At 42.0% G+C, this 22810-nt stretch overlaps 1 protein-coding gene across 1 annotated transcript in view; it reads left to right on the plus strand.

Annotated features, from left to right (window-relative positions):
- RABGAP1L (RAB GTPase activating protein 1 like) overlaps window positions 1-22810 on the plus strand; it is a 344846-nt gene that overhangs the window by 64436 nt on the left and 257600 nt on the right. The window contains exons 8-10 of the mRNA XM_073643396.1: window positions 5093-5159; window positions 15223-15325; window positions 19075-19241. Coding sequence (XP_073499497.1) covers window positions 5093-5159; window positions 15223-15325; window positions 19075-19241 — 337 coding nt within the window. The remainder of the gene's footprint in view (window positions 1-5092; window positions 5160-15222; window positions 15326-19074; window positions 19242-22810) is intronic.

Here is a 22810-nt window from a genome sequence, read left to right on the forward strand (position 1 = left end):
GGCTGGGGAGCACATGTGGAAGATCAGTACCTACAAGGTACCTGGCACGCACAATACCTTCCTGGATCATCAAACCTAAAAGAGCTCCTAGCGGTCTAGGCAACCATGAAAACATGTCAGACTGATCTGAAACATCAACATGTCAGAGTCCTGTCAGACAATATGACAACCGTGGTCTTCCTCAAACATCGGGGGGGCCAAGACATCACCAACTGCAAGCCTTATCGAACAAGATTTTTCAGTGCGCAGAAAAAACAGTACTTTCAGGCTGCGTGCACACGATGCGTTTTTCATGCGTTTCCGCTGCGGAATTTCCGCAGCGGAAACGCATCAAAAACGCGTGGTAATCCGCACCCCATGGTCTCCAATGGCATTCTGCAATGTCCATACACATGCTGCGGATTTTTCCGCAGCGTTTCTGCAGCGCTCATAAATCAGCAGCATGTTCATTAATTTTGCGGAAGCGCCGCCATTGACTTGCATTGAGACGCATAGAATCCGTGTCTGTACATTTGTACAAGCGGATAATATGTGTTTCAATGTGCGGATGGTACCCAGTTCTGGAGGAGAGAAGACTCTCATCCAGACCTGGGTACCATTGTACCTGTAAAAAAAAGAATAAAATAATAAATAAAGTTTATATTCACCTGTCCGGACGGCCCCTGCAGCGCTTCTCCTTCCAGGACCTGAGATGACGTTGCGGTCATTTGACCGCAGGCTGTCTCGCGAGATGCTGGTAAGCCAGGAAGGAACCAGGACGAGCGCGACAGCACACGCGGCGGCATCGGAGGTAAGTATAGCTTTATTTTTTTTATTTTTACGGTCACACTGTATAAATCCATGCCGTTTGCATGGATTTATACAGTGTGACCTAGTTGTCAAGCACTTTCGAAGTGATGCTATCGCCTGGAAAGTGCTTGTCAGTCCGCATGCGGAAACACAAGCATTAATGCATGTGGATACGCATGTGAATCCACATGTATTCTGCAGGAAAAACGCATGCACAATCTGCATGCGTTTTTTCTGCCAGGGAGATGCAGAAATGCTGCAGAAATTTTCTGCTTCATTTCTGCATCGTGGGCACATAGCCTTAATAACAGCGATACATCTGAAAGGGTCTCAGAACTCGGTGGCCGACTTCCTCAGTCGAAAAACCTTACAACAAACAGAATGGGAGCTGAATTGGAAGGAGTTCTGTCACATAGAACTCAGATGGGGTTCCCCTCAAGTCGATCTATTTGCCACCCGGAAAAACGCAAAAACCAAAAAATTTTTCTCCCTCAACCCAAGAGACTGGCCAGCCGGAGTAGATGCTCTGTCCCAGACATGGACCTGGCTTACGCATTTCCTCCTCTTCCCTTAATTGCACTAGTGTTAATAAAGATACAGGAAGATCGGACCAGGGTAATAATAATCTTACCTTTCTGGCCCAAGAGGAGCTGGTTTCCTTTACTGAAGGAGGATCCAATTATTCTACCAGAAAGACAGGATCTACTCTTCCAAAGACCATTATACCATCTCAAAGTAAAATTTCTACAACTTTCAGCCTGGATCCTGAAAGGAAAATCCTAAGGTCCAAAGGACTCTCAGACGCGGTAATCTCAACAATGAAAAATAGTAGAAAACTTGTAACATCAGCAATCTACACAAAAATATGGAAGAAGTTTTGTACGCAATACGGGGAATCTGCAATGGAAGATTCGAGTCCTAACATCCCAGAGGTATTAGAATTTCTGCAGGCTGGTTTTGACAAAGGTCTAAGACCTAGCACTCTAAAGGTGCAGATTGCAGCTTTAAGTACTTTCATGGATTTCCCCCTAGCACATCATCCTTGGATCGAGAGGTTCATGAAAGCCACAATGAGAATGAGACCGACAGTAAAAACTCATATCCCCCCTTGGGATTTGAATGCAATCTTAAGTAATCTGTGCAAACATCCTTACGAACCCCTTGGAGAGGCAAGTGAAAAAATTCTCTCCTTCAAAAAAGTTTTTCTAGTGGCTATAACCACGGCAAGACGCATTGGGGAGATACAAGCATTCTCAATAAAAGATCCCTACCTAAAGATTCTGGACGACTGTATCATCCTCAGACTTGATCCAGCATTCTTGCCAAAAGTGGTAACACCTTTTCACATGAATCAAGAAATAGTTTTACCCTCATTCTGTCAGGACTATAGAAATGAGCAAGAACTAGCCTTTCATTCCCTAGATGTCAGGAGGGTAGTTCTTCAGTATTTAGAAACAACAAAAGACTGGCAAATTGACTCTAACCTGTTTGTACAGTACGCAGGTAAAAACAAAGGGAAGAAGGCTTCAAAAATGACTCTGGCAAGGTGGGTCACATCTGTGATACATCTAGCCTATTCTTCAGAGGGGAAAACCCCTCCAGGTAATGTCAGAGCCCATTCTACCTGTGCAATGGCCACATCATGGGCAGAACAAGCAGGTGCATCTATGGACCAAATATGTAGGGCTGTAACATAGACAAGTTTAAGCTCCTTTTGCAGACAGTATAAGCTGGACATTCTGTCTAACCAGAAAATGGCTTTTGGAAGGAAGGTCCTCCAATTTATAATCCCTCCCTGAATATATATTCTGGTAATCTCCTGAGGGTGCTGTCAGGAGGTGCATCCTGGAAAGTAGGAATTAGACGTACCGGTAATAGGGTTTCCAGGAGTCCTTCATGACGGCACCTATTATATCCCCCCCCCCCCTTATATTCCATTCTGCTGTGTGATGTTAACATAGCTAAATAAAATAGCGTTGCATCCATCCTGGTGTGGTACTTGAAAAATCACTGAAGGTATGGGTGGAGGGGGGCCTTTTAAACTCTTCTGTGTTTCCTGTCCCTATCAGAGATATGAAGGACGTCCTCCTGAGGGTGCTGTCATGAGGGACTCCTGGAAAACCTATTACCGGTAGGTCTAATGCCTACTTTCGATGCCTTTTACTGCAAGTTTTGGCCATGGTTGGAAAATGTCAGACCGGTTTGGCTTTTTTGCCCACTGTCACAGCCACAAACTGCAGGAATAAAGGGTTCACCTCTTGGACGATATATCATTCATAAAACAGTATCTCAGCAAGGACATTTTTTTGTGTTCTTCAGAGGATGTGTTTGCGCTTCTCATACGCAGCTCCACTCGTGCGACTCCATTTTATTCTGAGATCTCTGATCCGGTCAAACTTCCAAGTCGCTATCAATTTGTCAGCTTTGCCATTTTTGATCTCCTTCTCACCCCAATTATATTCTGTTTTTGTCCTATTCAGCCTTGTACTATAGAGAAGGGGGACAAAAAAAGCTTAAAAAGCTTTTAAACAAGTTATCTCGTCTTTAATAACATGTGCACGTGTTACCATGAATCTGCACATTTGTTCATTATCGTGTCGCTCCTTTAAGCGTCCACATGAAAGCGTTCTCAATAATGGGATTTGCATTGTCTCTTTTTTACTTTTTATCCCCCCTAACCTTTTATCCCTCAGTTCTGCCTTATTTATAGGAATAGTTGTCATAGGCTCAGGCTGCGAAGACTTGTTAATGTGATCCTCCTTTTCATTTTCTGACTGTCTCGTGCGTTCTTGCAAATAAGAATTGAAATAGATCTGATCTTATGAAGTGGTGGGTCCCAAAACCGGTTACTCTTGGGGATCCTTTGTATCCTGGATCTTCGCTATTATCTCGTATTCTTCGGTGTAAGAATCAAGGCTTCAGAACAAATGATCAAAGTTCTAAATCTGTTTTGTAATACTTACACAGATAAGGCTCCGTTCACATCTTTCCCTCTGGGTTTCCGTTTTTTTGACGGCTAGAATAAGGTAATCTGCAGCACTATTAGAGATATAAAATATACTGGGAGTCTGGCTGAAAAGATTTTAAAGAGGACCTGTCACTTGCCATAAATGTGAGGGGTTTTTATATCTGGTGTAAATTCTGCTGTTTTTCGTTATTTTCTTTTGTTCTTGCTCCTCTCCATTTCAGAAATATGGTCCTCTTTTCACTCTATGTAAATCTTGTCTTTATAACCAAGTGGGAGTGGTCCTAAACTATGCTTTATTGGAGTCTTTAGAGTCACGCCCTCTTGGCTAACAGGACTAGATTTATATACAGGAAAGAGAGGACCATATTTCAGGAATAGAGAGGCGCAGGGACAAACAATAGTGGCATTTGCACCAGGTAAAAAATATTTTTATATGGCAAGTGACAGGTTTTCTTGTAAGAAATCCATATATCTTAGGTATACATGCTAACCGCGGATGTGTTTTCAAAGGGGGAAATGGAACAAAAAGCTGCCACACTTATAGAATACAGTTTCAATGATTGATTTCTCTAAGGCCTCATTCAGACTTCTGTTTTGCTCATGTACGAGAAAAATGGACCCAGGGTCTTGGCCAGGGTCTTTCCTGTACACAGACAAAAATAAAAAGGTTCTCCACCTTCTTTTTTTCTGACTGTCCTTGTCATCTGAATGTGATCCAATTTTTTCATGAACCCATAGACTTACATTGCCAATTTTGATCCGACCCTTGGATCAAAATCGGACATGCTTGCGTGTTTTTCTGCGTGCGGCTAAGTTCACCAAAAATCATGGACATGTGAATGGCCGTATAGACTATGAGAATGAAAATAAATGATATCACTAATATGCGAAAAACGGACGTCTTAATGAGACCTAAGGCTTTATTCACACATCAGTATTTTTGACCAGTACTTGTATGCCAAACCTAGGAGCATCTCAAAAATATAGAACAAGTGGCAATCTTTCAATTAAAGTTTTTCTATATAAGTTCCACTCTTGGTGTTAACATATAAACACTGATGAAAAATACTGACGTGTGAATAAGGCCTAAAACAGCAAAACGGATTTATACAAGAAAGGTAAGGATTTAATTGGCATTAAAGCAACTTTACATACATGCTCTTAGATTGGGCTATAGATGATTACAGATTTTCTATAAGAAAAAAAATAAATAAAATTACACTCAGAGGTGGACGTTCCCTTTTTAAGGTTCCCATACACAATAGATCAGAGTTGTCCGTTCTTCATTTTCATCCCAGAACCCTTTATATTTCTCTTTTTTTATTCTCTTCACAGATGTTTTGGAATGCTGCTCAGTCCAGGCAAAAGTGTCAAAAACAGTGACATGCATCTTCTAGATATGGTAACTATAGGATTTTTTTAATTGGAATTAAATATTATTGCTGTGATATAAACAATTTATCATCTTTTAACCGCTTCCCGACCGCCCACTGTAGATAAACGTCGGCGCTGTCTGGGCTCTGTGCAGCGCCGACGTTTATGAACGGTTGGTGGTCCCGCAGCCCTCAGGGTCCTGCAAGTGCTGTGGTTGCGGTTCAGAGTGACAGCTCTGACAGGGGACATCATCGGGACCTGATTGGATCAGGTCCCAATGATGTTAACCCTTTGCTATCTTCTATATGCCGCGATCTATAGTGATCGCGGCATATAGAAGATAGTGAGAGGAGAGGGGGTCGTCCACTTACCTCTCCGACGGCCCCCTGTTGTCTTCCAGGAGCTGCCATTGTTATGGCAGCTGGAGGTCACATGACCGCCTCCAGATCTGCCATATATGGTGTCCTGCTGAGCTCAGCCTGCAGCTGAGTCCAGCAGGAGACAGACAGTGTGAAACTGTCAGCAAAGATCTCATGCAGTGTAATACATGTCTATTGCATTGCATGAGATCAGTGATTAAAAAAATTAAAATTAATGTCCCATACAGGGACTAAGTAAAAATGTAAAAAAAAAAGACAAAAAAATGTTTTCAAACTGTTAAAAAAAAATCACAAAATAAATAAAAATAAATAAATAAAATATTAAACCAATAAATCCGTATATTTATGCAAAACAAAAAAAGTACACATATTTGGTATCGCCGTGTCCGAAACAACCCGATCTATAAAACTGTCACACTAATTAACTCCTTCTGTGCACACCGTAATAAAAATAAATAAAAAACAGAGCAAAAAACTATGCTTTTTCATCATATCGCCAAACAAAAAGTGGAAAAAAATGCGATCAAAAAGCAAAATGGAAATAAAAATGGTACCGCTGAAAACGTCATCTTGTTCCGCAAAAAAAAAGCCACCATACAGCTCCATCAGCCGAAAAATAAGAGTTATAGCTCTCAGAATAAAGCGATGCAAAAAAAATATTTTTTCTATAAAATTGTTTTATTGTGTAAAAGCGCCAAAACATAAAAAAAATATACAGTAAGTGTAGTATCGCTGTAAATGTACTGACCCGAAGAATAATGCTGCCTTATCGCTTTTACCACACGCAGAACGGCATAAAAAAAAACCCTCAAAAAACAATTCCTGAATTGTTGATTTTTGTCAATTTTACATCCCAAAAAACGGAATAGAAAGCGATCAAAAAATGTCACGCACCCAAAAATGGTACCAATAAAAATGTCAACTCGTCCCGCAAAAAACAAGCCATCACATGACTGTCAGCCTAAATATGGAAAAATTATAGCTCTCAAAATACGGCGATGCAAAAACTAGATTTTGCAAAAAAAAAGCATCTTTTAGTGTGTGACAGCTGTCAGTCATAAAAACCCGATATACATCCGGTATCTCTGTAATCGCACCGACCCGAAGAATAAAGTAATCTCATCACTTATACCGCACGAGGAACGGCGTAAAAAATAAATAAAACCAATTCTTCACCTGCTACTGATTATTATGTCTCCCAAAGATCGCAGTAAGGCTCTGCTCACATTTATCCTGCGCTCTGCGCTGAGCGCTTACACCAGAGTTTCCATGTAAATCTCTGAAATACGTGATTCAGCCGGAACCCATGATGGAAGATTCCCTGTAATGAGGCAGATATAGACCACTGTGGATGCCGTCTGGCCTGTGATCCCACGGTGTCAGTTTTTTTAGGCGTGCATAAAAGTGCGGTTGGCCACAGTTTTGTGCACTTCTGAAAAAAAGGACACCGCTAAACAGAGGCCAGACGGAGTCCAGAGTAACTCTGCTGCCTCATTACAGTGAATGGATCCCACAGGGGTTTCATCTGAATTACATCACTTGGAAATTTAGATGGAAACCCCGATATAAGTGCTCAGCATAGAGCGCCGGATAAATGTTACGTAAAATGTTCCCAATAAAAGCTTCAACTCAGTCCGCAAAAAAAGCTAGTCCCCACTCAGGTCCGTCATCTGTTAAAAATATAAGGGACTTCCAAGTTACTGGTAGCAGAAAGGCTCTGGAAAAGCGAAATGGCCTTTGCCCCCCAAAAGAAATTCAGAAAATGTTGTGCTCCCAAATCCAAATGCCTATTCTACAATAATTTGTTCTCCAAATGTCAAATAGTGCTCCGTCCCTCCCAGATCTCGCCGTACAGCTGAGCGGTACGATACAGCCACATATGGGGTATTGCCATGTTTAGAAGAAATTGTGTGACACATTTCGGCACCATTTTTACCCATTGCCCTGTGTGAAAATGTAAAATCTGAGGGTAAAACATTGTTTTGTGGTAAAAATATAATTTTCTTCACTGCCCAATGGTATAAATTAAAAAATTAAAAAATACTCACTACTTCCCTAGATGAATTCCCTGAGAGGTGTAGTTTACAAAATGGGGTCACTTGTGGGGGTTTCTGCTGTTTTGGCATGTCAGCGACTCTTCAAATGTGACATGGTGTCTGCTGCCTATCCCAGCCAACATAGCGCTCCTTTCTCTTCCGAACCCTGCCGTACACCAAACCAGTGGTTTTCCCCCACATATGGGGTATCGGCGTACTCAGGAGAAATTGCACAACAAATTTCATGGTGCAATTTATCCTGTTACCCTTATGATAATGTAAAATTAGGGGATGAAAAACATTTTTTGTGGGAAAAATGTGAAAATTTTATTTTTACGGCTCAATATTATAAATTTCTGTGAAGCACCTGGGGGTGCAAGGTGCTCACCACACATCTAGATAAGTTCTCTAAGGGGTCTAGTTTCCAAAATGGTGTCACTTGTGGGGGGGTTTCCACTGTTTAGGCACATCAGGAGCTCTCCAAACGCAACATGGCGTCCGCTAATTATTCAAACAAATTTTACATTCAAAAAGTCAAATGGCGCTCCTTCACTTCCGAACCCTGCAGTGCGCCCAAACAGTGGTTTTCCCTCACATATGGGGTATCGGCGCGCTCATAAGAAATTGCATTGCACTACAAATTGTGTATTCCATTTTTTCCTGTTACCCCTGTGAAAATAAAAAAATTTGGTCTAAAGTAACATTTTTGTGAAAAAAAGTTAAATGTTCATTGTTTTCTTCCACATTCCAAAAATTCCTGTGAAACACCTGAAGGGTTAATAAACTTCTTGAATGTGGTTTTGAGCACCTTGAGGGGTGCAGTTTTTAGAATGGTGTCACTTTTGGGTATTTTCTGTCATAAAGACCCCTCAAAGTGACTTCAAATAAGATGTGGTCCTTAACCCCTTAAGCCCCGCGGGTGGTTTGCACGTTAATGACCGGGCCAATTTTTACAATTCTGACCACTGTCACTTTATGAGGTAATTACTCTCGAACGCTTCAACGGATCCCCCTGATTCTGAGATTGTTTTTTCGTGACATATTGTACTTCATGATTGTGGAAAAATTTCTTCGATATCACTTGCGTTTATTTGTGAAAAAAACGGAAATTTGGCGAAAATTTTGAAAATTTTGCAATTTTCAAAATTTGAATTTTTAAGCCCTGAAATCAGAGCGATATGTCACACAAAAGAGTTAATAAATAACATTTCCCACATGTCTACTTTACATCAGCACAATTTTGGAACCAAAATTTTTTTTTGTTAGGGAGCTATAAGGGTTAAAAGTTGACCAGCGATTTCTCATTTTTCCAACAAAATTTACAAAACCATTTTTTTAGGGACCACATCACATTTGAAGTCACTTTGAGAGGTCTTTATGACAGAAAATACCCAAAAGTGACACCATTCTAAAAACTGCACCCCTCAAGGTGCTCAAAACCACATTCAAGAACTTTATTAACCCTTCAGGTGCTTCACAGGAATTTTTTGAATGTGGAAGAAAAAAATGAACATTTAACTTTTTTCACAAAAATGTTAATTTAGACCCAATTTTTTTTATTTTCACAGGGGTAACAAGAAAAAATGGACCCCAAAATTTGTTGTGCAATTTCCCCTGGGCACGCAGATACCCAATATTTGGGGAAAAAATACTGTTTGGGCGCACGGCAGGGCTCGGAAGGGAAGGAGCGCTATTTGACTTTTTGATTGTAAAATTTGCTTGAATAATTAGCGGACGCCATGTTGTGTTTGGAGAGCCCATGTGTGCCCAAACTTTGGAGCTCCCCCACAAGTGACCCCATTTTGGAAACTAGACCCCCCAAGGCACCTTTCTAGATGCATAGTGAGCACTTGGAACCCCCAGGTGCTTCACAAATTGATTCGTAACAATGAAAAAGTGAAAAAAAAAAACACTTTTTCATTTTTATGAATCAATTTGTGAAGCACCTGAGTGTTCCAAGTGCTCACAATGCATCTAGATAGGTGCCTTGGGGGGTCTAGTTTCCAAAATGGGGTCACTTGTGGGGGAGCTCCAATGTTTGGGCACACAGCGGCTCTCCAAACGCAACATGGTGTCGCTAACAATTTGAGCCGATTTTCCGTTAAATTTGTTAGAGGACACCATGTTGCATTTAGAGAGTCCCTGTGTGCCCAAACATTGGAGCTCCCCCACAAGTGACCCCATTTTGGAAACTAGACCCCCCAAGGCACCTATCTAGATGCATAGTGAGCACTTGGAACCCCCAGGTGCTTCACAAATTGATTCGTAACAATGAAAAAGTGAAAAAAAAAACACTTTTTCATTTGTATGAATCAATTTGTGAAGCACCTGAGGGTTCCAAGTGCTCACTATGCATCTAGATAGGTGCCTTGGGTGGTCTAGTTTCCAAAATGGGGTCACTTGTGGGGGAGCTCCAATATTTGGGCACACAGCGGCTCTCTAAATGCAACATGGTGTCCGCTAACAAATTTAACGCAAAATTGGCTCAAATTGTTAGCGACACCATGTTGCGTTTGGAGAGCTGCTGTGTGCCCAAACATTGGAGCTCCCCCACAAGTGACCCCATTTTGGAAACTAGACCCCCCAAGGCACCTATCTAGATGCATAGTGAGCACTTGGAACCCCCAGGTGCTTCACAAATTGATTCGTAACAATGAAAAAGTGAAAAAAAAAACACTTTTTCATTTTTATGAATCAATTTGTGAAGCACCTGGGGGTTCCAACTGCTCACTATGCATCTAGATAGGTGCCTTGGGGGGTCTAGTTTCCAAAATGGGGTCACTTGTGGGAGAGCTCCAATGTTTGGGCACACAGGGACTCTCTAAATGCAACATGGTATCCGCTAACAAATTGAATGGAAAATCGGCTCAAATTGTTAGCGGACACCACATTGCGTTTGGAGAGCTTCTCTGTGCCCAAACTTTGGAGCTCCCCCACAAGTGACCCCATTTTGGAAACTAGACCCCCCAAGGCACCTTTCTAGTTGCATAGTGAGCACTTGGAACCCCCAGGTGCTTCACAAATTGATTCGTAATAATGAAAAAGTGAAAAAAAAAACACTTTTTCATTTTTACGAATTAATTTGTGAAGCACCTAGGGGTTCCAAGTGCTCACTATGCATCTAGATAGGTGCCTTGGGGGGTCTAGTTTCCAAAATGGGGTCACTTGTGGAGGAGCTCCAATGTTTGGGCACACAGGGACTCTCCAAATGCAACATGATATCCGCTAACAATTTGAGCCGACAATTTGTTAGCGGATATCATGTTGCATTTGGAGAGTCCCTGTGTGCCCAAACATTGGAGCTCCCCCACAAGTGACCCCATTTTGGAAACTAGACCCCCCAAGGCACCTATCTAGATGCATAGTGAGCACTTGGAACCCCAGGTGCTTCACAAATTGATTCATAAAAATGAAAAAGTGTTTTATTTTCACTTTTTCATTTTTACGAATCAATTTGTGAAGCACCTGGGGGTTCTAAGTGCTCACTATGCATCTAGATAGGTGCCTTGGGGGGTCTAGTTTCCAAAATGGGGTCACTTGTGGGGGAGCTCCAATGTTTGGACACACAGGGGCTCTCCAAACGCAACATGGCGTCCGCTAACAATTTGAGCCGATTTTCCATTCAATTTGTTAGCGGACACCATGTCGCGTTTGGAGAGCCCGTGATGTGCCTAAACAGTGGAGCTCCCCCACAAGTGTCCCCATTTTGGAAACTATACCCCTCAAAGATTTTATTAAGGTGTATAGTGAACATTTTGAACCCAGAGGTACGGCACATTATTTGTTTACATTAGGTCATCATATTGAATAAGTTTTCATTATTCTTGAGCGCAAGTGCTCGCTACTTGAGTTTGCATCGGGTACTCAGGTATGCACCATGTACAGCGTGTGCTCGAGTGACATGCTCGAGTCCCTGCTCCGCATGTTTCACGGTTATTAGACACCCAAAAAAAAACATGCGGGGATCGCTCGTGCATGGCAGGCAATCCCCATAAAGTTTTTTGGCCGCGAAGCATATGGGGCAGAGACTCGAGCATGTCACTCAAATACCCACGATACCAAATGCATACCAGAGCACCCGATGCAAACTCAAGTAGCGAGCACTTGCTCTCAACACTAGTCGCCATATCGTCATCTTTTTTTCTTACTTTTGAAAAAAATCCCAACCCCAGCCCTAGCCCCAGCACAACCCTAGCCCCAGCACAACCCTAGCCCCAGCACAGCCCTAGCCCCAAACCCAGCCCTAACCCTAGCCCAATCCTAACTCAAGAGTTTATTTTTGACGCCGTTCCTTGTGCGGTATAAGTGATTAGACGACTTTATTCTTCGGGTCGGTGTGATTACAGCAATGCCAGAATCATATGGGGTTTTTATGACTGACAGCTGTCACACACTAAAAGACGCATTTTTTGTAAAATCTAGTTTTTGCATCGCCATATTTTGAGAGCTATAATTTTTCCAGATTTTGGCAGACAGTCATGTGACGGCTCGTTTTTTGCGGGATGACTTGACGTTGTTATTGGTGCCATTTTCAGGCACGTGACATTTTTTGATCGCTTTCTATTCCGATTTTTGGGAGGCAGAATAAACAAAAACCAACAATTCAGGAATTGTTTTTTTTTTTTTTTTTTTATTCTGTTCCGCGTGTGGTAAAATTGATGAGGCAGCTTTACTCTTCGGGTCAGTACGTTTACAGCGGTACCACATTTGTATCATTTTTCTATGTTTTGGCGCTTATACACAATAAAAGCTATTTTATAGAAAAAAATATTTTTTAGTATCGCTTTATTCTGAGAGCTATAACTTTTTTATTTTTCGGCTGATGGAGCTATATGGCGGCTTGTTTTTTGCGGGACGAGATGACGTTTTCAGCGGTATCATTTTTATTTATATGCGTCTTTTTGATCGCGTGTTATTCCACTTTTTGTTTGGCGGTATGGTGATAAAGCATTGTTTTTTGCTTGGTTTTTTTTTTTTTTTTTTTTTTACCGTGTTCACTGAAGGGGTTAACTAGTGGGACAGTTTTATAGGTCAGGTTGTTCCGGACGCGGCGATACCAAATATGTGTACTTTTATTGTTTTTTTTTTTGTTTTTTTTATAATAATATTTATTGATGGGTACATTATATTTTTATTTTTGGTGTATTATTTTTTTTATTTTTTTATAATATTTTTGCACATTTTTTTTTTTTTTTTTTCCCACTTTCACACAGTTTATACACTTTATTACTTTGTCCCACTCTGGGACTTTCACTTTTTTTTTCTGATCGCCTGCATGGCACAGGAATGGAGCACCATCCCTATGCCATGCAAGCTGTCAGAAATGCACAGTGTGAAGATTGCTTGGAGATGCACTGCGCATGTCCAAGCAATCTTCCTGCTCTCTGGTGACCCGGATGTTGTCATGACGACATCGGGTCGTCATGGCAACACCCGGGAAGCCTTTGCAGACTGCGCTGGAAGCCGGAAGAGGAGGTGAGTATCGCCGATCACCTCCCCTTGCCCCCGCAATGCCGCGATCGACTTCGATCGACTTCGATCGCAGCATCGCGGGGGTTAATGTGCTGGGAGCGGTGCGTGACCGCTCCCTGCACATAGTACCGGGTGTCAGCTGTGACAATCAGCTGACACCCGGCGGCGATCGCGCCCGCACAGCTTGTGTGCGGGCGCGATCGCGATGACGTACTAATACGGGTCTGGCTCTTAAGTCCCAGGGCACAGACGCGTATTAGTACGTCAGATGTTATTAAGGGGTTAAAAAAAATGTTTTTGTAAATTTTGTTGGAAAAATGAGAAATCGCTGGTCAACTTTTAACCCTTATAGCTTCCTAACAAAAAAAATTTTGGTTCCAAAATTGTGCTGATGTAAAGTAGACATGTGGGAAATGTTATTTATTAACTATTTTGTGTGACATATCTCTCTGATTTAAGGGCATGAAAATTCAAAGTTTGAAAATTGCAAAATTTTCTAAATTTTCAGATTTTTTTCACAAATAAACGCAAGTGATATCGAAGAAATTTTACCACTATCATGAAGTACAATATGTCACGAAAAAACAATCTCAGAATCAGGGGGATCCGTTGAAGTGTTCCAGAGTAATTGCTTCATAAAGTGACAGTGGTCAGAATTGTAAAAATTGTCCCGGTCACGAAGGCAAAAACAGGCTCTGGCGCGAAGTGGTTAAACACTAATTTTTATTTTGCAAGTTTTGGGTCGATACAGATAATTTCTAAGGAATGTCAATAAAGATAGTGATAACCTTTTTCATTCCCTTTTTGGGGACTTTTAAATGTGATTATCTGTTTCTCCTACACTCCTTTCACATACACTCATATCTCAGGAACTTTTTTTTTTTTTTTTTTTAAATACAATGTTTTCTTTTCTTTTATTTGGCCGTTTAAAGAGGGAATAAAAGAAGAGAATTTTTTATCATTATTTCTTTCTTTTAATTTTTTTTTTTTTATAGCAACAGCGCCACTCTCTTTAATACATTGTGTTTAGTATTGCACCTTAACCCCCATCATTTAATTAGGGTTGAGCTGCTTTTAATCGTAGACCTTTAATATTCTGAATCTTGAAAACCTCTTGAACCAGGTCATGTGGTCTTATGATATTGATGACTTAACTTTAGTCTCTGACACGCCCACCATCTTCGGTTTGTAGCTTCGACTGAGCCCAGATATAAAATGGGAGTGGAGCCGAACAGCACAGCTCCATTCACTGTGTAGTGGCTGTTTCGGGTTCTATTTCCTTCAATAGGAGCGGAGCTTTAGCTGATTAGTGGGCTATACACCTATATACATATCTAACATGGAAGCCTCCCCTACAGGTTTCTTCTTCAGGCTCATGATAGATGTCGGAACCCCCCCCCCCCCCCACTGATCAGCTGTTGTCAGCTCAAACGGCAGCCGAAAAGTAGAGTTTCGTTCACTGTACGTTGGCTGAGCTCAGGAAGTTTAGCTCCACTCCTATTGAAATCAATAGCATCGGGTGACAGCCTTAACACAGTGAATGGAGCAGTGCTGTTCAGCGCCGCTCATTGATTACTTCTGTGCTCAGTTAGGGCTGAAAACAGCTTGTCGTGGTGGTGCCAGAAGCTAAAGATAAGGCATCAATATTATAAGCTTGGACAACCTGTTTAAAGGGGTGTTCAAAGTTCAGTATATTGAAGGTCTATGCTTAGAAGCTGTCCAGCTGTTTTCTAGCACAGACTATAGATTTTACCATTTTAAAGGGATTGTCAAGGATATTGACCACTCCTTACAATACAAAACGTGAATGCTTTGCGGTGCAACCGAACAGAAATTGTTTTGATCTGCCAACAGATCAGAAGTGGGAAGTTTTGCACTTAGTTTATTCCCTGAGTATTAAGTTGTTTAAAAAAAAAAAAAAAATCTGCCATATGGTTCCAGAGATGTGATCCTTTTTATTTGCAGCTTATTTTATGGCCTTTAAAAAAAGCCTTGGAACTGTATGGCAGATTTTAGAAAATAATAAAAAAAAAAATCATAAAACTCAGGGGGTTGGGGGCAGTGGAAATAAAATAGTAAAAACTGCCCACTTGTGACCTGGTGACAAGAAATACATAATATCTGGAATTTTTCTTTTTCTTTCATACAGTGTTTTCTGGCAATCATATTTTTATATGTTGAATCCTACTGTGTATTTTTTTAGGAATCCATGGGAAAAAGCAGCGATGGAAAAGCGTATGTTATCACGGGAATGTGGAATCCGAATGTAGCTGCATTTCAACCACTCAATGAGGAAACTCCTAAAGGTACAATTTCATGAGTTTAATGACAAGACTCCAGGAAAATCACGCTCCCTGTTCTCTATACTTATCTATTTGTGCTTTTCAGGGGAATCCATGTTTTTTTTGTCTGCACTATTAAGTTGTTTGATAACCCTATCCGCTTCTCAAATTTGTTGCTTTTTGGAGCAGTTATCCGGAGAAGCTTACATGAATAAATAGTTAATTTGGTGTGAAAAATTTATATATTTATATATCTGGGGCAACATGGATGAAACTAGTCTTAGGGTGAATAGGGGGATGTGAATACTCATACAATATGTGTTGAATGAGCGCTTTCCTGGCGCATGCAGAAAACGTATGCACCAAGCACCATGAATTAACCTGAGACAGATGTTTTCCTTATATCTTGTTGTCAATTCTATTGAGGAAAATTTCACTCGTATTTCCCTGACCTGAGGCGGCTGCTCACAAGACAACAGACTGTAGATTTAAAGGCTCTGGACACCTTTGATGTGGGAAAAAAAATGTCACCATTAGTTACCAAAATGGCAAAATTTATGTCTACATCTTCATTTTTGCATTCATTTTCAAACTCCTAATATACAGTTTGCAACCTGATCCAAGTTCCAGATTTTTCTCTTGTGGGAGTGTCTGTCCTTCTAAATAGGCTGGATGTGAGCTCTGTATGTGTCTCTGTTGCTGCTTTCTTCATTAGCTCATATAGAAGCACAGTTCCAAAATTGTACTCCTTTCCTTTTCATGTGCTTTTCTACTTTATTATAGAGAGGCGAAAGTATCTACTGTCTCAGGGAGGGCAGAGATAACCCTGTCCTCCCTATCACTGTAGATACTTTCTCCCCTCTCCACATTATGGAAATCTGTGTACAAACCCCTTTGTTTCTCCAAGGCAACGTTCACATGTGTTCAGTATTTGGTCAGTATTGTACATCAGTATTTGTAAGCCAAAACCAGGATTGGAACAATCAGAGGAAAAGTATAATAGAAACACGTCACCACTTCTGTATTTATCACCCACTCCTGGTTTTGGCTTACAAATAGTTGTGACGATACAGTGTAAAATCTTAATTAGCCAGACGATTCGATTTGTTAATCCAAGAGAAATACCTTATTGTGTTTTATTAGAGATTGCTGGCTGTGTTTTATTAATGTTCTGCTTAAGGCCCCGTCACACTAAGCGACGCTACAGCAATCCCGACAACGATACGACCTGGCAGGGATCGTTGCTGCGTCGCTATGTGGTCGCTGGTGAGCTGTCAAACAGTCAGATCTTCCCAACGACGCAGCAACGATACGGCGACCCGTAACGATCTGTATAACGATGCACGCCTATGTGTTTCTGTGTCTGAGTCGTCAACAACGTCGTTGGTAAGGTGTCAAACACACCGATGCATGCTACCCAGCGGGGCCTCAACGATCAAAGAAATGTCCAGACCATTCCGACACGACCAGCGATCTCACAGCAGGGGCCTGGTCGCTGCTAAGTGTCAAACGTAGCGAGATCGCTGTTGAGGTCGCTGTTGCATCACAAAACTTGTGACTCAGCAGCGATCTCTCTTAGTGTGATGGGGCCTTTACTCGTCAGTTTATGTACACTAATTTAACTTGTAAAGTGTACAGCATTCCAATAATCTCATTAATATCTCAGGAGCCTCTAACTATTGTTCAGAAATGGTCTAGGAACATTGAGTAAGTTTTGAAAGAAGATCCGGCGGAGCCTTCACCACAGGGAGTCTCGCATGTAGACCCAGGTGATGCGGTCGACCTGAGAAAGATACCTCCACTAATGCACACTTAGCTTTGGGGAGGGGGAGGGTGAGAGCAGTTCTGCCATTCAGGATGCTGAGCCCAGAGAAGCAGAAGTGACGTGTTTTTGTAGCAGTCAGACTTGGGACATAGAATCAAGGAGCATCAGAAAGACTTTACAAGGAGAATGAGAGATATACTTCAGGAAAGTAGATGGATAGCATGGCAGAGCCATCCAAAGAGACACAGATTTGGATTTTATATGATTCTAGCCTAAGGGTACGGCCCTGACTGGAAAGATACGGATCTGCTCAATTGTTCATCAGAGAGACATGGATACATTTTGGGGAGACCAGGGTGGACCGAGGAAGTCACCTGGCCCCATGGATATGTTTGGGGTTGTCAGGAGGGACCCATCATTCGCCTGCAACCCACGGAAACTCTCGGAGAGGCCAGGTTGGGACCCTCGGGTCTCTTGACCTTGTACCTCGATGGACTGTCAGCTTCCTAAGCTTTCCGCTACCTCCTCTATGGGGGCCCGCCAGAAGCGGGGGGCCATTGGTTGAGGTGGTCGGCCCTGGAAGTCTCCAAAGTCGCAGCTGTTCTATCCCAGGCAGGCAGAGAAGGAAGGGTGAGACTGTGTAATTTTGTACCATTTTGGGTATTTGCTGGGACGGTTCTGTGTGTTTAATGTCCACTTTGTGGTTCAAGAAAGTATTGCCACACTGTTTTACCCTCACCATGTGTAGCCTGAGTAGAGTTAAGCCCATGGAAGACCCCGGGTCTTCACAATAGTGATGTAAAATACTGACCAAATACTGACCGTGTGAATGTGACCTAAAACTGATAGAAGTGAGGGTGAGAGCAGAGCGAGTCCTAACCAGGAGGAGTAGTTCTGACAAATTTTTTGAATATTTTTTGCAAATCACTCAGTTAATTAAAGGATGTTAAAGTGTCTGTTACAAAAAAATAAGCATTTGAATTTATATGCAAATGAAGCTGAAGTGTTATGGGGTCTGGAAGCACTTCTCAAGCCTTTACTCCACACCCTCTCCCAGCACTTTTCGCCACCCGGCGCCACTTTCTGCTTGACCAACAGCTTCTTTGCTGTGTGACTTAAAGCTGAGGGGCTGTCAGTGAAGCAGCAGAAGGCGGCGCTAGGCGGGGAATTGAGCCGGAGTGACAGGGGCTTGAGAAGTGCTTCCAAGGTCCAAAGCACTTTGGCCTCATTTACGTATCAGTTCAGATGCAGCTTTCTCAGTAACAGAGCAATGGACTGGCTAGCTAAAGGTATGGCTGGACTTGTCAAGTGTTACATGCGCATATTAACAGTTGGGAGGGGTAAATCCTGCTGACTTATTCACTGTAATGACACTGAATAGCAAAATGGTCAAAAAATGTTTAATGAAGACTTTTTTTGAAAATTACTTAACTTTGCATTTAGGAAGCAAATGACCAATAAAAAAAATTGTGCAAAGGTGTACATAGCCTTTGAAGTTTTCCAACTCCGTAGTTAATTTTTACAAACCACTACCAAGGGTATCAATTAGTAAAAGGAGTAACTCTCACCCTACCAATCCCCTACAGCTCCCATGCAATCGCTTCCTTGCTACTCTTTGTCCTCTCGGCCCTAGCGATGACATCCGACTGCTACATCTGATTTTTGTCAACAGCAGTGACCCCATTGGTGTTGATACTTTGCTACTACAGGCAGCGATTGTCTGCAGCGGTCATATGTTGATATGGACATCATTACTGGAGCCTGGTATTTTAGACCGGTGGGGAAACAAGGAAGCATAGGCATGGGGGCTACAGGACTTTGGCAAGGTATTACTTTTTTTTTATCATTTTAGATATTTGACAGGTCTCTCTAAAAAAAAAAAAAAAAAAAAAAAAATGTGTGTTGAAAAACCCCATTAATGATTTACAATCAATTATTGAAAATTTTGGACCAGAACATGGGAGTATATGGATCATTTGGATGTTAACTGCATCTCATTATTCTTCAGACAAAAGAGTGTACATGACGGTAGCCGTTGACATGGTGGTCACAGAAGTGGTGGAGCCTGTCCGATTCCTCCTGGAGACAGTGGTCCGCGTGTACCCCACTAACGAGAGGTTCTGGTATTTTAGCAGAAAAGCCTACACAGAGACCTTCTACCTAAAGCTGAAACAGGTACGAGTAGCATGAAAGAGCTTGAAAAGGGGTCGTGTTCACCTCTCGGCAAGGAGTACGCCACACGACACATTGTCTTTTATTCTCAGCCCGGTTTGATGTGATCCTGCTTTCCCTTTCAATAAAACACTTTTTAAATAGACGCAGTTTGCAAACCCTATAGATCCTAATGTAAAAGAAATCTCTTTTCTTTTATGGAATAAGCTATACTTATATCTCCAATTACATAGATAATTGGAGAGATTTTTTTTCTCTGTACAAAAGTTATCTGTAGCCTATTTTTATAGCTTTCATTTTCAAATTTTTTTTTCTTTTTTTACAGCAAGACACAGAAACTAAATCTTTAAATTTCTCGGCATGTGGTATATAGAATAATGGGTCCTGTGTGTATATATAAATATCCGCAAGCACCCCCTCTGTTTCTGTGTGGTCTCAATTCTTTTTAGGCTGTCAAAGACATTACATTTATTAAAGGCTAGATGGGCCAAAAGTAAAAAAATAGGCTTTTTTGTAGAACAAAGACCCTTCCATATCTATTAAAAGTTGTATTTATACCTCTTCCCACACTTAGTTATGATGTATTGCTCCCAAGCTGCACCTTTATAGGATCTATGTCACTTCTTCTGATTCCATCGTGCCGCCTTTCCCAGCACCTCTTCTGATTCCATCCTGCCGCCATTCCCAGTGCCTCTACAGATTCCATCCTGCCGCCATTCCCAGTGCCTCTACAGATTCCATCCTGCCGCCATTCCCAGTGCCTCTACAGATTCCATCCTGCCGCCATTCCCAGTGCCTCTACAGATTCCAACCTGCCGCCATTCCCAGTGCCTCTACAGATTCCATCCTGCCGCCATTCCCAGTGCCTCTACAGATTCCAACCTGCCGCCATTCCCAGTGCCTCTACAGATTCCATCCTGCCGCCATTCCCAGTGCCTCTACAGATTCCATCCTGCCGCCATTCCCAGTGCCTCTTCTGATTCCAACCTGCCGCCATTCCCAGCGCCTCTTCTGATTCCAACCTGCCGCCATTCCCAGCGTCTCTTCTGATTCCATCCTGCTGCCATTCCCAATTCCTCTTCTGATTTCAATCTGCTGCCATTCCCAGCGCCTTTTCTGATTCCAACCTGCCGCCATTCCCAGCGCCTCTTCTGATTCCATCCTGCTGCCATTCCCAGCGCCTCTTCTGAATCCAACCTGCCGCCATTCCCAGCGCCTTTTCTGTTCCAATATGTCGCGTTTCCCAGCTCCTCTTCTGATTCTAACTTGCCGCTATTTCCAACCTCTCTTCTGATTCCAACTTGCCGCCATTCCCAGCGCCTCTTCTGATTCCAACCTGCCGCCATTCCCAGCGCCTCTTCTGAATCCAACCTGCCGCCATTCCCAGCGCCTCTTCTGAATCCAACCTGCCGCCATTCCCAGCACCTCTTCTCTTCCAATTTGTCGCCATTCCCAGCTTCTCTTCTGATTCCAACTTGCCGCTATTTCCAACCTCTCTTCTGATTCCAACTTGCCGGCATTCCCCAGTGCCTCTTCTGATACCTATTCATCTGTTAGAATAACCCCCTTCCCAAGTGGGGCTTTGATATCGGGGAGGGAGGAAGACATCGAAAGTTTTTATGTACGCTCATACCTCAGAAGTTCTTGGCCTCCATCGGCTGCAATCATAGATTTCCATGAGTGCAGCTGACGGGTCTTACAGCCAGTGGTGTTCATTTTTATTTGAGCTTTGACAGCTTCACTAAAATTCAAAGGAAAGAGACAAGACCCATCCATCAGAGCACTGCAGCCGTTCTATTCTAATCATCAACTACAGCTCCCAGCGTCCTGTCAGTGCATACTGGGAGTCGTAGTTTTGCGTCTGTAGGAGATCCCCCCCCCCCACTTAGCGACCTCTAGTTTCAAGCAATATCTATGGTCCGTCTTAGATTCCAAGCTGCCCTGTGGACTGACTGAGGAATATACAGTTGAGTCGTGAAAGTGATTTGGCATTAGCTTCGTTCTTAGAAATAATTCCAAATATAGAATGGAAAAAGGTCTTAGTCTTATAAAATTCTGAAATATAATAAAAGCCACAAAATGTATATAAAAAAATGCATCTTGTCCTTTCCTTCTCTCTGGCCTCCTGCCTGTGACACTCCTTCTTCCCGTCTTATTATTAGACATGCTTATTATAATAAGTTATAAAAGGTTGAGCTACAAAGAGCTGAGTGTTGTATAAAGACGGCTGTGAATAGCTGGAAACGCGTTATCACATCTGTGCCCATAAATGTACTCGAATAACCAGACACTCGGCCTGTAAATTCCTACTTTATGAATTAAAAGTAATTTGTCCGTATAAGTTCTTGAGTTTCTTATGTCAGTCACGATGGTAAGGTTGTGTGCGCATGGAGTTTTTTCTTTGGAGCGGATTTGCTTCTAAACATGCTTGAAAAATCGCTAAAAAAAATACTTTTTCTATTTTTACTGGTCATATGTTCAGTCTTTAGATCGTTTTTCTTCCGCTTCAGGTTTTGAAAAATGTCTGGTGGAAGAAAAGAAAGTGCATGTCGCTCCTAACTAAGCAATGTCCAATCAAAAGGCTGCAAAAAAAAAAACCCTTGAGGAAGAAAACTCTTCTAAACAAAAAACTCATCCCAAAATTCCCCAAAGAAGTGGTTTCCACTAGAATACACACAGTTTTTAACAGCCTCAATAAAAATAAAATCTTAGTGTGCACGTGGCCCTAAAAATTTTGTTCAACCACCACCTATGGTGCATTTATACGTGCTGATTTCGGACTGTCAGTGCACCATTAACGAGCTCTGATCGACTAAACACCGGTCGTTCTCCACTCGTTTACTGACTTGTTTTCCAGAGACCAGCGAATAATCATTGGTCAGGACAGTCACCTATACCCTCGTTCTGTCCTCTTTCAGTATCATGTTATATCGGCAGCACATCCCCTATCTACACGTGGCTGATAACAATATTTTGGTTTTTTTTTTTGTAGCCGGCATAAATGATCTGAACACCCAATGAAATAGTGTTTTACTCATCCTTCCTTTGACTTTACGCCGGTGGAGAATCGGTTAAAAAGGTTTCTATGAACACTCGTTAGCTGATTATCTACTAATGTGAAAGCGCCATAAGTTATATTTCCAGTTCCCCCTGATTTCTAAATAACTTTCATGGCTGAGATGGAAATAACTCCGTCCAGCTGGAAGTTTTGTTATGGAGTCGGCTTTGGAAAAAACGTGCCACCGTTAATAAAAAGCTATCTGTTAGCTTATAAATTGGACTTAGATCGGAACGCAGTGTTCGGATTGGCCGGCGGCTCTCCCTACCCGAGTGTGACAGCTGCATAGAAATACATGAAGTTGTCAGGCTCTGGTGGGGAGAGCTGCCGGCCAGTCCATACACTGCGTTCCAATCTCTGTGCGATTCATACGACTGTCTGACTGCGCCCTAATATTGAATAGTCATCTTTGTTTCATAAAAACTCCTTTAACTACAAATTAGGCAGTTTGTCAAGACACGTTGTGCTAATGAAGGTTAATCAGTAAAAGTAAATGTTTGAGATTTTCTTTGTG

Source organism: Phyllobates terribilis, unplaced genomic scaffold (assembly GCF_046119375.1).
Source record: "Phyllobates terribilis strain yellow unplaced genomic scaffold, ASM4611937v1 Scaffold_8__6_contigs__length_399053987, whole genome shotgun sequence".
In the NCBI taxonomy this organism is placed as follows: domain Eukaryota; kingdom Metazoa; phylum Chordata; class Amphibia; order Anura; family Dendrobatidae; genus Phyllobates; species Phyllobates terribilis.